Source organism: Nomascus leucogenys, chromosome 1a (genome assembly GCF_006542625.1).
Source record: "Nomascus leucogenys isolate Asia chromosome 1a, Asia_NLE_v1, whole genome shotgun sequence".
NCBI classification, from domain to species: domain Eukaryota; kingdom Metazoa; phylum Chordata; class Mammalia; order Primates; family Hylobatidae; genus Nomascus; species Nomascus leucogenys.
Genome location: NC_044381.1, coordinates 16,376,997 through 16,392,416, shown reverse-complemented (window position 1 = coordinate 16,392,416; position 15,420 = coordinate 16,376,997). Strand labels below are relative to the sequence as shown.

General features: G+C 34.6%; 1 protein-coding gene across 3 annotated transcripts in view; it reads right to left on the bottom strand.

The window, feature by feature from the left end:
- The window catches only part of CCDC171 (coiled-coil domain containing 171), a 414,598-nt gene that overhangs the window by 280,721 nt on the left and 118,457 nt on the right, over positions 1-15,420 (bottom strand). For all 3 annotated transcript variants that reach the window (XM_030817262.1, XM_030817163.1, XM_030817225.1), the window contains one exon: positions 9,990-10,128. In XM_030817262.1, the coding sequence (XP_030673122.1) occupies positions 9,990-10,128 (139 nt within the window). The remainder of the gene's footprint in view (positions 1-9,989; positions 10,129-15,420) is intronic.

The window sequence follows — 15,420 nt, the reverse complement described above, 5'->3', positions numbered from 1 at the left end:
ACCAGTAAAATGTTGAACAGACATGGTGAGAGTGTACATCCTGGTCTTATTCCTAATCTTATGGTGAAAGTATTCAGTCTTTCACCATTAAATGTGATGTCAGATGTAGGTTTTCCATAGATGCTCTTCATGAGGTTGAGGAGGAAGTTTCCTTCTATTCTTAGTTTGTTGAGCATTTTTATCATAAGAGGATGATGCATTTTATCAAATGTTTTTCTGTGTCTATTGAGATAATCATTAGGCTTCCGTCATTTATTACATCAGCTGATTTTCAGGTGTTAAACTAGTATTACATTCCTGAGATAAATCCCACTTGATCATGGTGTAGTATCTTTTTTATATCTTGCTGGATTCAGCTTGCTAATATAGTTTTGAGAATTTTAGCATCTACATTCAAAACGGAGGCTAGTCTGTAGTTTTCCTTTCTTTCAGTATATTTGGTTTTTGTATCAAGGTAATAACACTGACTTCACAGAATGATATGGGAAGTGTTATCTCCTCTTCTATTTTTGAAGGAATTTATGAAGAATTGGTGGTAACTGTTCTTAAACATTTAAATACATTTACCAGTGAAGCTATCTAAGCCTGGGCTTTTCTTTGTGGGAGTTTTTTTGATTACTAATGCAATCTCTTTTTATTTATTTTGTATTTTGATATTCTAAGACATCCTGCTATTGCATTGATTTTCTATTTCTTTCTTTTTTTTTTTTTTTTTTTTTTTTTTTTTTTTGTTTTTTGAGATGGAGTCTCCCTCTGTTGCCCAGGCTGGAGTGCAATGGCGCCATCTCAGCTCAACACAAACCTCCACCTCCGAGGTTCAAGCGATTCTCCTGCCTCAGCCTCCCGAGTAGCTGGGACTACAGGCATGCGCCACCATGCCCGGCTAATTTTTGTATTTTCAGTAGAGACGGGGTTTCACTACGTTGGCCAGGCTGGTCGCCAACTCCTAACCTCATGATCTGCCCACCTTGGCCTCCCAAATGTTAGGATTACAGGCGCGAGCCACTCCGCCCAGCCGGTTTTATATTTCTTCTTAACCAGTTTTGGTAATTTGTGTCTTTCTAGAAATTTGTCCATTTTAAATTATCTAATTTGTTGGCATATAGTTTTTCAGAGTATTCTCTTACAATTATTTCTATTTCTGTATGGTCAGTAGTTATATCCCCCTTTTGTTCATGATTTCAGTCATTTGAATCTCTTCTCTTTTTTTGATGAGTGTAGCTAAAGTTATCAATTTAGTTATCTCTTCAAAGAATCAACTTTTGGTTTCACTGATTTCCTCTATTTTTTAAAATTCTCTATTTCTTTTATTTCCTTGTTAATCTTTACTGTTTCTTTTCTTCCACTTGTTTTGGGTTTAGTTTGCTCTTCTTTTTCTCTTTTCTTACCGTAAAATGTTAGGTTATTGATTTGAGGATTTTTTTTTTAAGAGACGAGGTCTCGCTATGTTGCCCAGGCTGACCTCAAACTCTTGGACTCAAAAAATCCTCCCACCTCAGCCTTCCAAATAGCTAGGAATTACAGGCATGGGCCACCATGCCCCACTATTTTTTTTTTTAATATAGATGACTATGGTTATAAGTTTCCCTCTTAAGCATAGTGTTAGCTGCATCCCACAAAGTGTGGTATGTTGTCTTTTTATTTCACTCATCTCAAAGTGTTTTCTAATTCCTTTGTGATTTCTTTTACACTTGCTGGTTATTTAGGAGTGTGTTACCTAATTTTCACATATTTGTGAATTTTTCCTCTGTTGCCTTCTGTTATTAATTTCTAATTTAATTTCATTATGATCAGAGAAGACACTTTGTATGATTTCAATCCTTTTAAATTTATTGAGGCTTGTTTCATGGCCTAGCATATGATCTATCCACAAGAATATTTCATGTACACTTGAGAAGAATGTATGTTCTTTTGCTAATGGGTGCGGTGTTCTATAGATATCTGTAAGGTCTAATTTGTTTACAGTACTGTTGAGTCTTCTATTTATTTGTTGATATTCTTCTTCATTGTTCTACCCATTACTGAAAGTGGGGTACTGAAGCCCCAAAATATTATTGTTGTCTATTTCTCCCTTCAATTATGTCAGGTTTTGCTTCAAATACTTTGGGGGTCTGTTGTTAGATGTATACATTTTTATAAATGTTAGATCGTTCTGGTGGATTGAGCCTTTTAACAACATGAGATGTCCCTCTTTAATTCTAGTAACATTTTTATTCTAAAGTCTATTTTGTCTGTCATCAGTATATCCACTCCAGTTTTTTTTTTATTGGGTGCATGGTATATTTTTTCCATCCTCTGCTATTTTGATACATATATTATCTTTTTTTTTTTTTTTGAGACGGAGTCTCGCTCTGTCGCCCAGGCTGGAGTACAGTGGCGCGATCTCAGCTCACTGCAAGCTCTGCCTCCCAGGTTCACGCCATTCTCCTGATACATATATTATCTTTAATGCTCATCAAAAACCCTGCAGGACCGAGATTGTTAGCACCATTTTACAAATGAGCAAATGGATCCAGAGGAAGAATATCACTAAAGTCACACAACTAAAATGAGATAGTCCTGGGGTTAAAACCCAGATCAATATAACTCCAAAATTTATGTTGTTTCTATTATGCCAGCTGACTGAAGTCCCCATTAATATCAAGGTATAAAAATTTACAGGAATATATGTATACAAAGCCAGATAAACTGCATACTTGGAGTGAGCTTAATATCTAGGTTCAATTCAATTCCTAGTTCAAAAATAATTCTCTTTCAAGTATAGAGCTCAATCTTAACTAAAATATGAGTTAATAATTCCACACTATTACAATATGAGATCAAAATTAGGGTCAAATTAGGCAGAAAAGACTGAATAGTGTAAAATTTTTCAAAGAGCAAAAAAGAGATTTACTCACTCATCAGGCTTAAAAAGAAGCTAATGTCTACCTGAAAATTACTATTACATTTGTAATTATTAATATTATAATTTTCACATCATTCTACAGAGATGTCTGGCTAATAGTCTTACAAATAATATAGCCAGTAAAAAGTTAGCTTAACTTTAATAATTACATTATTAACTTGTTTTACAGTTGACAAGTTTTTTTTCCTAACAAATTGTTTCAGTTTTATTAATGAAGCTTCCACTCTTCATTCACACAGTAAAAGTGTCAGAATTTTGTTTTGTTTTTTAAATGCTGGATTGTGGTTGTATTTATCTTTTTTTTTTTTTTTTTTTTTTGAGACAGGGTCTCACTTTGTTCCCCAGGCTAGCATGCACTGGTGTAATCATGGCTCACTGCAGCCTCAACCTCCCAGACTCAAGTGATCCTCCCATCTCAGCCTCCCAAGTAGCTAGAACTACAGGCACACATCACCACGCACAGCTCATTTTTTTTTTAATTTTTTTGTAGATATGGGAGTCTCACTACATTTGTTGCTCAGGCTGGTCTCAAACTCCTGGGCTCAATAGTCCTCCCATTTCAGACTCTCAAAGTGCTGAGATTATAGGTGTCAGCCACCATATCTGGTCTATGCTTATATTCAAATTTTGTTCCCAAAGCTGCTAGTTCTCCTAACAACCTTTTAACATACAAGGAATTTGAGAATGAAAACAGAATCCATTAGCTAAATAAACAAAACTGTTGAGCGGAAAACAAAGTACTAACTGAAGACAAAATATTGTTTCTAATTTTTTATTAACATATTTTATCATGTGACATAAAGAATAAGTTTAGGTTAATGATAAATTGTTGACTCAACGAACGCTATAATTCTAAACATCCCCAGAAATTTAAAAGAATTGTAGGATAAAGGGACTCACTTATTTGCCTCAGACAAAACTCACATATGGAATTTGTTGCCCTAGGATTAAAGGTCCCTTAATGCTATGTTGGCTAACCAGATGATGTTTAGATGAACATTTACTCATCACCCAACATGACCCAAGGACTACTTTAGATGCTATGATGAATCTACAACCAGTGTAAACAGGGGACTAAAAATATCAAAATATTCAAAGAAAGTTCAGAAAATGTTGTGATTGACAAATCTTAATGTATTATAAAAGAGGAGTCAATGTTGGTTAAAAAATATCTTTAACCAGAAAGAAAAATGAGATAACAAACTACCTTTATACACACCTTGGGATACTATACCTCTCACACTGCTGAACTGAATGCATTTCTGGCTTAATCTAACATATCATTCTTTTTTGTTTGTTTCATAATCATCTTTTTATGATCCTTCAAAACCTCATCCCTCACTTTTTTGCTCACTCAACATGAGTATCACAAATAGAAAGGCACGTAAATAAAAATTTCGATTGCGAGCCCTTGAAGAAACATATAAAAACTATACATAAATATTTATATCTAAAAATTGGTAAATGGGTCTTGCTGATCTGCTATGGAAAAAGTTGACTCAAGTCATAAATAACAATAAAAACAATGAAGGGCAATTTTAATAAGGTTAAAAATACTAGAAAAAACAAATAGGTTTTAAAAAAGCCTTTAGTCGATGGGTTTTTTTAATGAAATACGCATTTTAAACATAGGTTGAACTTTTGCAACTAATACATAGTTCTTATAATTTCTGAACATTTTTGAACTCAAGTAAAACTTTTAAGTTTTTTATTTAAATATATGTTAAGCAATTATGAAGAAATTCTAAGTAAAAACGAGGAAGCATCAGAGCCTATAATCTTCATTACACACTTTTACCCTCACAGCTCACCTTTTCATCATATCTTGTACCTAGTTACCATTATATGCACAATGCATTTGTATGGGCTTAAGGAGGTCTGAGTAGCTTTTGTTATCATCACCATCAGCAGCTTTTCCCTAATTATACTAATGATAGCTAGTCTCTTAGTTCCCTACCACCTTGTTTACCTATGCCACTTCCATGGATGTCAGTATTCCATGATCCCACTTGCTTATCTCACATAATGAAATGTTACCCTTCTTTACTTAACTTTGACAATCAGTTTATTTTTCAGAAGATGCTACCTTTGAATCTGAATATGGGCCTTAACATATAAACATCTCTCTCCAGTCTCTTGCTCTCTGTCTGTCTCACACACATACATACACAATACCATTTTATTTTTCCCAGGTGAAAAATGAGATTTGGATTTTCAAAATTTACTAATTTGCATAGAAATAAATTTCAAAAGCCTTAATGCAAAAGCTTTATGCCTATACCATAAATTTAGGAAGTCAGCCTCCTAAAAGGAATATTTAAATACACAAAGACACTTATGCGATGAATATTATTTACTAGAATTAAAATTTAAGGGCCACTAAGAGAAATGGAAAGTGATATTTATATTAGCAAAAACAATGCCCATGTATAAATACTACTCCTATTCTTGGTGAAAAACAAGAATCAATCATTTTTTTAGTAAAAATTCAGAATAGAATATTTATTAGCCCATTAGTTTTGAAAACCTCCTACAAAATCAGAAACATGTTATTTTAAAGCAAACCTAATAGTTCATTGGAAGTAAAAATATTATCAAGAAATATTACCTTCACCACAAAGCATAACCATCAAAGCACTTTCCAAAATCATATTTAATGCTAGCAATCATTATTATTATATAATCAGTTGAACCCCCAAAAGTATTGGGAAAAAAATATACACTTGACCATTTTCAATCACAAGTTCTTTAGAGAATAAAACATTCTTTGAGCAAAACCTCATGAGAACTAGAATTCCCTTTTCAATATAAAGTCTCTCCTAGAGCTGTAACTAAATATTACTGAGTGGCAGAAAAACAAATCTCAAGAAATGACGGACTTAAGAAAATTTCATTGAAGAAAGCACAGAGCAAGTTCTAATAATACCAATTTGAAAATGAAAGCTCCCCTGCTTCAAGAGAAGCAGATATAAAAACTCACAGTAACGTCTAAAAGACCCAGCTGGATCTGTTGAGCCTCAGATGGACTTTAATAAGCATGATCACCAAGCACCTTAAACTAGAAATTCAGTTTTATTTAGTAGTTGATTAAATCATTATTAAATTCATAGATTTTTAAACTAAAAGCTCAATTTTCAATCGAAACTTTTTATAGTCAAATTCTGTCAAATTTCATATTCTGTGTTCACATCTTCATGTAAACATGAAAATAAATTTGTTAAGTCCTTGGATGTCCTATGTTGAAATCCTACTAATTCTATGACATTCAAAATAATAATTATATACCATTAATTTATTAGTTATATCTTTTAAATCTATACATTGAATAGAAGTAATTTCATTAATATAAAAGTATAATTAGAATAAAAAGAAATGATAAATATTTGAGATAGTAATTACCCAGATCTGATCACTTTATGTCGTATATATCAAAACATCACACTGTACCCTATAAATAGGTATTAATACAACTATTTTGTGTCAATTAAAAATAAATAAAGTACAATTAAAGTTAGCTGGTTTATATTTATTAAATACCCACAAAAGACAACATACTCAGTTTAGATTATTCCAAAATTGTGTTTTATATTTATATAATATCACTCTCAAAACAGGGGAGCTATTACTTTCCAACTGGTTTATTAAGACTTTCTGTATCCTGGGCTAGATGATCTCTAAAGCCTCTAACAGCCCTGCTGCTGTATCTAGCCCAGGATACAGCATAAGGCTATGCTATACTAACACATACAAAGTTATTTGTAAGTCTCAAAATTTGCTCAAGTCTTTGTATCTTATTAATAACACCTTGATCTCACAAGTAAACCTATGGAGGATAGTGACTTTAACTTTCTTTTCCAATGTAACAGAGAAAATAGAGACCAAGACTTAAATAATGACCATGAACATGACCTAAACTAGAAAACAAGCTGGTACCTCAAAGGGGAAGAAAAATTACCTGTCAGTAATTTATGCTTCCCATCCATAGTCTGTAAAATACTGAAACTATTATGCTCAAAAGAAATATAACTGTGGAAAAGACACACTGGGGTATGTAAAATCATGGCATGTCATTAAAACAATTTCATTTCCAAAAGCAAAAGGGAAAATTTTCCTCATAAGTCATTCTCTCTTTGGTCAACAACAATTATGAATTCAAAGCACAAATAACAGCCAGATTGTGAATGCAGAACTAGAAAAACTTCATTTCTTATGGCTTAAAATTTTAATTTGGGAGAAACATCTTTCAAGAGAAATTTTTCAAGCCTTCTTTCCCCCAAAGGCCACTAATCTACTGAGAAAAGTCAACAAAGGAATATGTACAAGAAAAAAATATATTTAGGAAAAGTGATAGAATAGTAATTTATAAAAAGGAAAACATTGTACTTACTATTTAAAGACATTTTCATTAAACAGGTCTTAAATTTCATATTATGGTCAGGTAAAGAAATAGAGAACAACAGCTCTAATAAGCATAAAACAGAAAAAGATAAAAGCTAATAGGGAAGAAGAAAGAAGAGAAAGATGTTAGAAAATAAGACGCAAAGCTATCAGTTTAAGAGAGATGAAAAAATTAAGAGGAACATATTAACAGTCTGAGCCACATAAACTGTACATCACTTAATCTGGCAACCTGAGTAAGTTTTTCGAACATCCCATTTGGCAAGGAACTATTACATTATTCACAGATCTGCAACTGCCTTTAGCAATCCATCAAGCTTTGAAGAAACACTTAGCCTACAATTTTCAGTGTCATTATCAAAACAGTAGTGTTTAATGGGTTAATACAATGAATACAATGAGTGCAGACGGTCCCAACAGGAAAACAAAGGTTGCTGGTGAGCTGCCACTTGCATTATTTTAGGCCATATATCACTCTGCAAAAGTTTTAGAAAAAAAAATCTGTTGGTACCAAGTAAAATTTTTAATCACTAAATATGAATATGCTCTGTGGTGAGTTAAACCAGTCTCATTTTATTTTGTATCTACTCACTAAAGTGCTAGAAAACCAGAATTAGGAAAATTCATGCAACCTATATTGGTGATTATGTCTTAACTCTTGCATTTTTAGTTATAACCCTGGCTTATTTTCCAAACTACTGAGTACAATATCTAATAAGCAAGCAAACCAAACGCAGTACTCAGCTCAACAACCCTGACATATTTTTCTCCACTACTGATTCAACCTCCTGAACTAGGAGGTAAGAGTTAAAACAGCCCATGAAATTTAAGATAACATTACAGTGAACAGATGCTACAGTAGACTACACAGAGGGCTCTTAACTTTCTAAAACATCACATTCAAAACACCAAACTGCAAACTGATTTCTAGAACAAGCAATGATATCAGTTCCCTGAATCAGAACACAGCAAATATCTTGAGATAAATGGAAAATGTATATAATACTGGATCATCTGAAAGAACACTGAAGAGTTTTAACTATAACCTATTATTAGCTTTCGATCTGGGCAGCACTGATTTGGCGACCAATTCCTAGTATAACCCAGGGTCCACCTTTTTTGAGAAGGATAATATCCATTGTCCTCAATAACTAAATCACTAAAACGTTTGGAATATAACTGAAAGTGAAGTAGTCAAGCCTCTGAGGAAAGTATGTAGGTGTAGAACAAAACAAAGAAGTAATACAGTATTACCATAAGCTTTACACCTCCCTGGTTGGGTCCCCAGCAAACTGCAGAGAAGAGGATTCTGCATCAACCAAACAAATCCATCGAACAAATATTTATTGAGCCAAGTACTATAGTGGAATCTAGGTATGTAAAATGAAGTAAGCTAACCTCAATGCATTCATATCCTCTTGGGAGACATAATACATCAGACATAATACATAGACATCAAATTTCAGTGAGTATTATGATAAAGATGCTGAACTAAGTACTAAAGAAATACTGTTGAGGAGGCACAGAATTTTAACTTAAGGTGGATGAGAGTGGAGAAGATAGAATCGCAGAAAGCTTCACAGATTGCAAGATATCAGAGCTGGGCATCACAGGATGTAAAGAAATCTGTTAATGGAAAAGAAAAGGGGCATTTTAGTCATTGCAGGTAAAAGAAATGAATAACCTGAATAAAAATAAGAATATATGAAAAGATGGGTTTAGGTCAATGCAGTGGTTCATGCCTTAATCCCAGCACTTTGGGAGGCCAAGACAGGAGGACCACTTGAGGCCACTTGTTTGGTGCCAGCCTGGCCAACATAGCGAGACCACATCTCTGTAAAAAAATTTTTAAACTAGCCAAGCAAGGTGGCACACATCTGCAGTCTCAGCTACTCGGGGGGCTGAGGCAAGAGGATCTCTTGAGCCCAGGAGTTGCAGATTTTAGTGAGCTAGGGTTGCACCACTGCACTCTAGCCTGGGCAAAAAGGTGAAACCCCATCTTTAAAAAAAAAAAAGAAAAGAAAAGATGTGTGTAGAAACCAAGGAGCACTCTAATGTGGCTAAAGCAAGATAGACAGAGGGCAAAGGCAAAAGAAGAGGGTAGAAAAGTTAATATGAAGACAAAAGGAAAAGGTCCTGAGATTATACAACAAGGAGCTGGCCGTTACTCTGAAAACAACAGGGAGACACTGAGGTGCTGATGAGTTTTGAATAAAGAGAGGTTGACAAAAACAGATCAATATTTTACAAAGATAAATTTGGTTATGGTGTAAAAGCTAGATTACTGGGGAATGGAGAGAGAGTGATCAGGTACAAAACAATTACAAAAGGAAGTCTTTGAAATCATCAGATGTATTAATTACAAACCCTAATCACCCTTAATCTAAGTAATACTGTTTTAAGCACGATAAAAAAAATAAAAACATTTGAATATGTTTTTGAAAATTCTATAATTCAGAGTTTTTACTAGTTCAGTTAGTTTCCCCCAATTATTCCAAATCAGAGAGGTTTCATTACGTATATCTTTGATGTAATCAGCATTTCCAGTTTTGGAAATTTTGTTATCAATGTCACTAAAATAACTTTCATACTATTATCTCATGGAATGTGGTGAGGAAAAACCCTGCTATACATCAAATATGACCTAATAAAGTGATTGCCATAGGGTTTTCTTTTTTATCCTTACCATTACTAGGTCTTCCCGTAATTCACTGCAACTTTTTTCATTATACTGGAGTCTCTTTGAAAGGTCTATAATTACTTTCTTCTGTTCCTCGATCTCTTCATTTAGTTTCTTGTTTTTGGAGAAATACTCTCTTTCTAATCTGAAAAGTTAAAGTGTCAGAGCAGGTTTTTCAAACATGCTTATATCAACTGATATTACACACCTTCAAGACATATGGCAGATGTACTACATATCATCTGTTCATGCTAAAAGACTTTTTAAGGCTTTCCTTTTTCAAACAAAAAGTATTGCATATCCTTAAATGAAAAACTTCAAAGCAATATTATTTCCCCTTTGATAGTAGGTACTTGTAGTATGTCCAAGGCTATAAGCAAAACAGATTTGGTTACTGTTCATTTGGTTTCACTATCATTTTTGATGAGCAAAACCCACCTACCATAGTTCACTTAGCTCAGAGACTATCTCAAGACTGAGAAAACAGTACTACCAAACAACTTTAAAATTAAAATACAACATTAGAAATGGAACAAGTGTCTCACATCTGAATGTCCATGCTAGTAGAAAATGTGGTGGCATGGAAAATCCAAAAGGAAAAATAATCAAAAATAATTCACATTCACTTTGAAGACATACGAATTGCTTTTCAAAGGATTCGCCTTCCTATTTAAATTTTGCTCAGATAGGCCAGGTGCAGCAGCTCACACCTGTAATCCCAGCACTTTGGCAGTCCATAGCAGGAAGATCATTTGAAGCCAGGAGTTTAAGACCAGCCTGGGCAACAAAACAAGACTCCATCTCTACAAAATAATTTAAATATCAGCCAAGCACAGTGGTGTGTGTCTGTAGTCCCAGATACTCAGGAGGCTGAGGCAGGAGGATTGCTTGAGCCCAGGAGTTCAAGGTTGCAGTGAGCTATGATTGTGCCACTGCACTCCAGTCCAGGTAACAGAGTGAGAGCCCATCTCTTATATATATATAAGACACACACACATATATATACACACACACAGCCATTTGTGTGTGTGCGTATGTGTGTGTGTGTGTATATATATATGAGATGGGGTATATACACACATACACATATAGGTACATAAATACACACCCACATATATATGGGAGAAAAAAAATATATATATATATTGTTCAGGTTAGTATTAAACTGTGTTTACATTCTGTATGAACATATAACGAAAGGTAGCTTGGAAGTATTTTCATTTAAAATTTTCTATAGATAATCTACCAAAGGGATAATTTTAATTCAAATTAAAATGTTGTCACTGTTTTAAATCTGAGATCTTCCTGAAAATGTAGTAGACCTGTTTCCCCTGATTAAATTATAATGCAGGAGATAGGGTGGCTCAGTATAATGAAGTCTAAATTACTACTATAATCAAATAAAGAGGTAATTTTTGAGTAGCACATGACCTTACTCTGAGCAATCAACATTATTTTCTCTGGGGTGAGACACAGACAATTCTAGTGTTAATTTTTTTGTATATTCTCCTTTAGATTAAGAATATTCCAAGGCAGAGTAGCTCGAATTTAAAATAAACATGTATAAAAGGATTGGATGGTACATTTATGTAAATCTCTCAAAGTAGAACTAAACTATAAAAATGAGTCTAAGTAGAGAAAAGATAAGAAAATCAATCCAGGAGTCCCAACGTATAAAGAAGTCCAGAGAAAGAAGATGAATAAGGTGCAAAGAATAAACAAAGCAATGAGAATTTCCCAGAAATTAATTACTTCAGTCTCTAAAATTGAAAGAGCTTGACAAGTACCTAGCAAAATGAAAGAAAAACGATCCATGTCAGGCCCATCATCATGAAATTTCAGAACACTGGGAACAAAAAAGATTCTACAGAGTGCCCATCAAGTATGGAAACACACATATTATTATTTTATCATGTATAATAATGTAACATAAGTAAACCGTTTCATATATAATCACCTAAAGATTCCAGACTTGATGGCCACTCTGTGTTAAGTTACCAGAGGAAAACGTGGACTACATACAAAAGATCAGGATTCAACTGACTTCAGATTTCTCAAACACTAAAACTGAATGAACAGCCAGCTGAACTATGAAAAAGGATAAAGATCAAAAACTTTCAGAATGCAAGTTTTAAATTTTCCTCTGATAAATAATTTCCCAAATAGCTACTTTCCAGTGGGGAAAATCAAATAAAGAGGAAGGCACAAGATTATCAAAAAGAGATCCAAAATACAAGAGAATTAGAGAGAATTCCAAGGATGATGTTAAAGGGAAGTCCTTGGGTGACTGTGTACAGGGAACCTAAAAAACAAGTTATCCAGCTCGAGCACTTCCAAGATGGCCGAATAGGAACAGCTCCAGTCTGCAGCTCCCACGGAGATTAACGCAGAATATGGCTGATTTCTGCAATTCCAACTAAGGATCACAGCTCCTCACCACCAATAGAACAAAACTGGATGGAGAATGAGTTTGACGAGCTGACAGAAGTAGGCTTCAGATCGGTAATAAGAAACTTCTCTGAGCTAAAGAAGCATGTTCTAACCCATCACAAGGAAGCTAAAAACCTTGCAAAAAGATTAGACGAATGGCTAAATAGAATAAACAGTGTAGAGAAGAACTTAAATGACCTGATGCAGCTGAAAAACACAGCACGAGAACTTCGTGATGCATGCACAAGCTTCAATAGCCGATTCGATCAAGTGGAAGAAAGGATATCAGTGATTGAAGATCAAATGAATGAAATGAAGTGAGAAGACAAGATTAGAGAAAAAAAGAGTAAAAAGAAATGAACAAGTCCTCCAAGAAGTATGGGACTATGTGAAAAGACCAAATCTGTGTTTGATTGGTGTACCTGAAAGTGACAGGGAGAATGGAACCAAGTTAGAAAACACTCTTCAAGATATTATCCAGGAGAACTTCTCCAACCTAGCAAGACAGGACAACATTCAAATTCAGGAAATACAGAAAACACCACGAAGATACTCCTCAAGAAGAACAACCCCAAGACGCACGATTGTCAGATTCACCAAGATTGAAATGAGGGAAAAAATGTTAAGGGCAGCCAGAGAGAAAGGTCGGGTTACCCACAAAGGGAAGCCCATCAGACTAACAGTGTATCTCTTGGCAGAAACCCTACAAGCCAGAAGAGAGTGAGGGCCAATATTCAACATTCTTAAAGAAAAGAATTTTCAAACCAGAATTTCATATCCAGACAAACTAAACTTCATAAGTGAAGGAGAAATAAAATCCTTTACAGACAAGCAAATGCTGGAGAGATTTTGTCACCACCAGGCCCGCCTTACAAGAGCTCCTGAAGGAAGCATTAAACATGGAAAGGAACAACTGGTACCAGCCACTGAAAAAACCTGCCAAATTGTAAAGACCATCGAGGCTAGGAAGAAACTGCATCAATTAACAGGCAAAATAACCAGCTAACATCATAATGACAGGATCAAATTCACACATAACAATATTAACCTTAAATGCAAATGGGCTAAATGCCCCAAGTAAAAGACACAGACTGGCAAATTGGATAAAGAGTCAAGACCCATCGGTGTGCTGTATTCAGCAGACCCATCTCACATGAAGAGACACACAAAGGCTCAAAATAAAGGGATGGAGGAAGATCTATCAAGCAAATCGAAAGCAAAAAAAAAAAAAAAAAAAAAGCAGGAGTTGCAATCCTAGTCTCTGATAAAACAGACTTTAAATCAACAAAGATCAAAAGAGACAAAGAAGGCCATTACATAATGGTAAAGGGATCAATTCAACAAGAAAAACTAACTGTCCTAAACATATATGCACCCAATACAGGAGCACCAAGATTCATAAAGCAAGTTCTTAGAGACCTACAAAGAGACTTAGACTCCCATACAATAATAATGGGAGACTTTAAAACCCCACTGTCAATATTAGACAGATCAACGAGACAGAAGGTTAACAAGGATATCCAGAACTTGAACTCAGCTCTGCACCAAGCAGACCTAACAGACATCTACAGAACTCTCCAGCCCAAATCAACAGAATATACATTCTTCTGAACACCACATCGCACTTATTCTAAAATTGACCATATAATAGGAAATAAAACACTCCTCAGCAAATGTAAAAGAACAGAAATCACAACAAACTGTCTCACAGACCACAGTGCAATCAAATTAGAACTCAGGATTAAGAAACTCACACAAAACCGCTCAACTACATGGAAACTGAACAACCTGCTCCTGAATGAGTACTCAGTAAATAACAAAATGAAGGCAGAAATAAAGATCTTATTTGAAACCAGTGAGAACAAAGAAACAACATATCAGAATCTCTAGGACATAGTTAAGGAAGTGTGTAGAGGGAAATTTATAGCACTAAATGCCCACAAGAGAAAGCAACAAAGATCTAAAATCGACACCCTAACATCACAATTAAAAGAATTACAGAAGCAAGAGCAATCAAATTCAAAAGCTAGCAGAAGGCAAGAAATAGCTAAGATCAGAGCAGAACTGAAGGAGATAGAGACACAAAAACCCTTCAAAAAAGCAATGAATCCAGGAGCTAGTTTTTTGAAAAGATCAACAAAATAGATAAGACTGCTAGCAATACTAATAAAAAAGAAAAGAGAGAAGAATCAAATGGATGCAATAAAAAATGATAAAGTGGATCTCACCACTGATCCCACAGAAATACAAACTACTATCAGAGAATATTATAAACACCTATAAACACCTCTATGCAAATAGACTAGAAAATCTAGAAGAAATGGATAAATTCCTGGACACATACACCCTCCCAAGACTAAACCAGGAAGAAGTTGAATCTCTGAATAGACCAATAACAGGTTCAGAAATTGAGGCAAAAATTAATAGCCTATCAACCAAAAGAAAGCCCAGCACTGCACGGATTCACAGCCAAATTCTACCAGAAGTACAAAGAGGAGCTGGTACCATTCCTTCTGAAACTATTTCAATCAATAGAAAAAGAAGGAATCCTCCCTAACTCATTTTATGAGGCCAGCATCATCCAGATGCCAAAGCCTGGCAGAGACACAACAAAAAAAGAGAATTCTAGACCACTATCCCTGATGAACATCGATGTGAAAATCCTCAATAAAATACTGGCAAACTGAATCCAGGAGCACAGCAAAAAGCTTATCCACCATGATCAAGTTGGCTTCATCCCTGGGATGCAAGGCTAGTTCAATATATGCAAATCAATAAATGTAATCCATCACATAAACAGAACCAACAACAAAAATCACATGATTATCTCAATAGATGCAGAAAAGGCCTTTGACAGAATTCAACAGCCCTTCATGCTAAAAACTCTCAATGAACTAGGTATTGATGGAACGTATCTCAAAATAATAAGAGCTATTTATGACAAACCCACAGCCAACATCATACTGAATGGGCAAAAACTGGAAGCATTCCCTTTGAAAACCGGCAC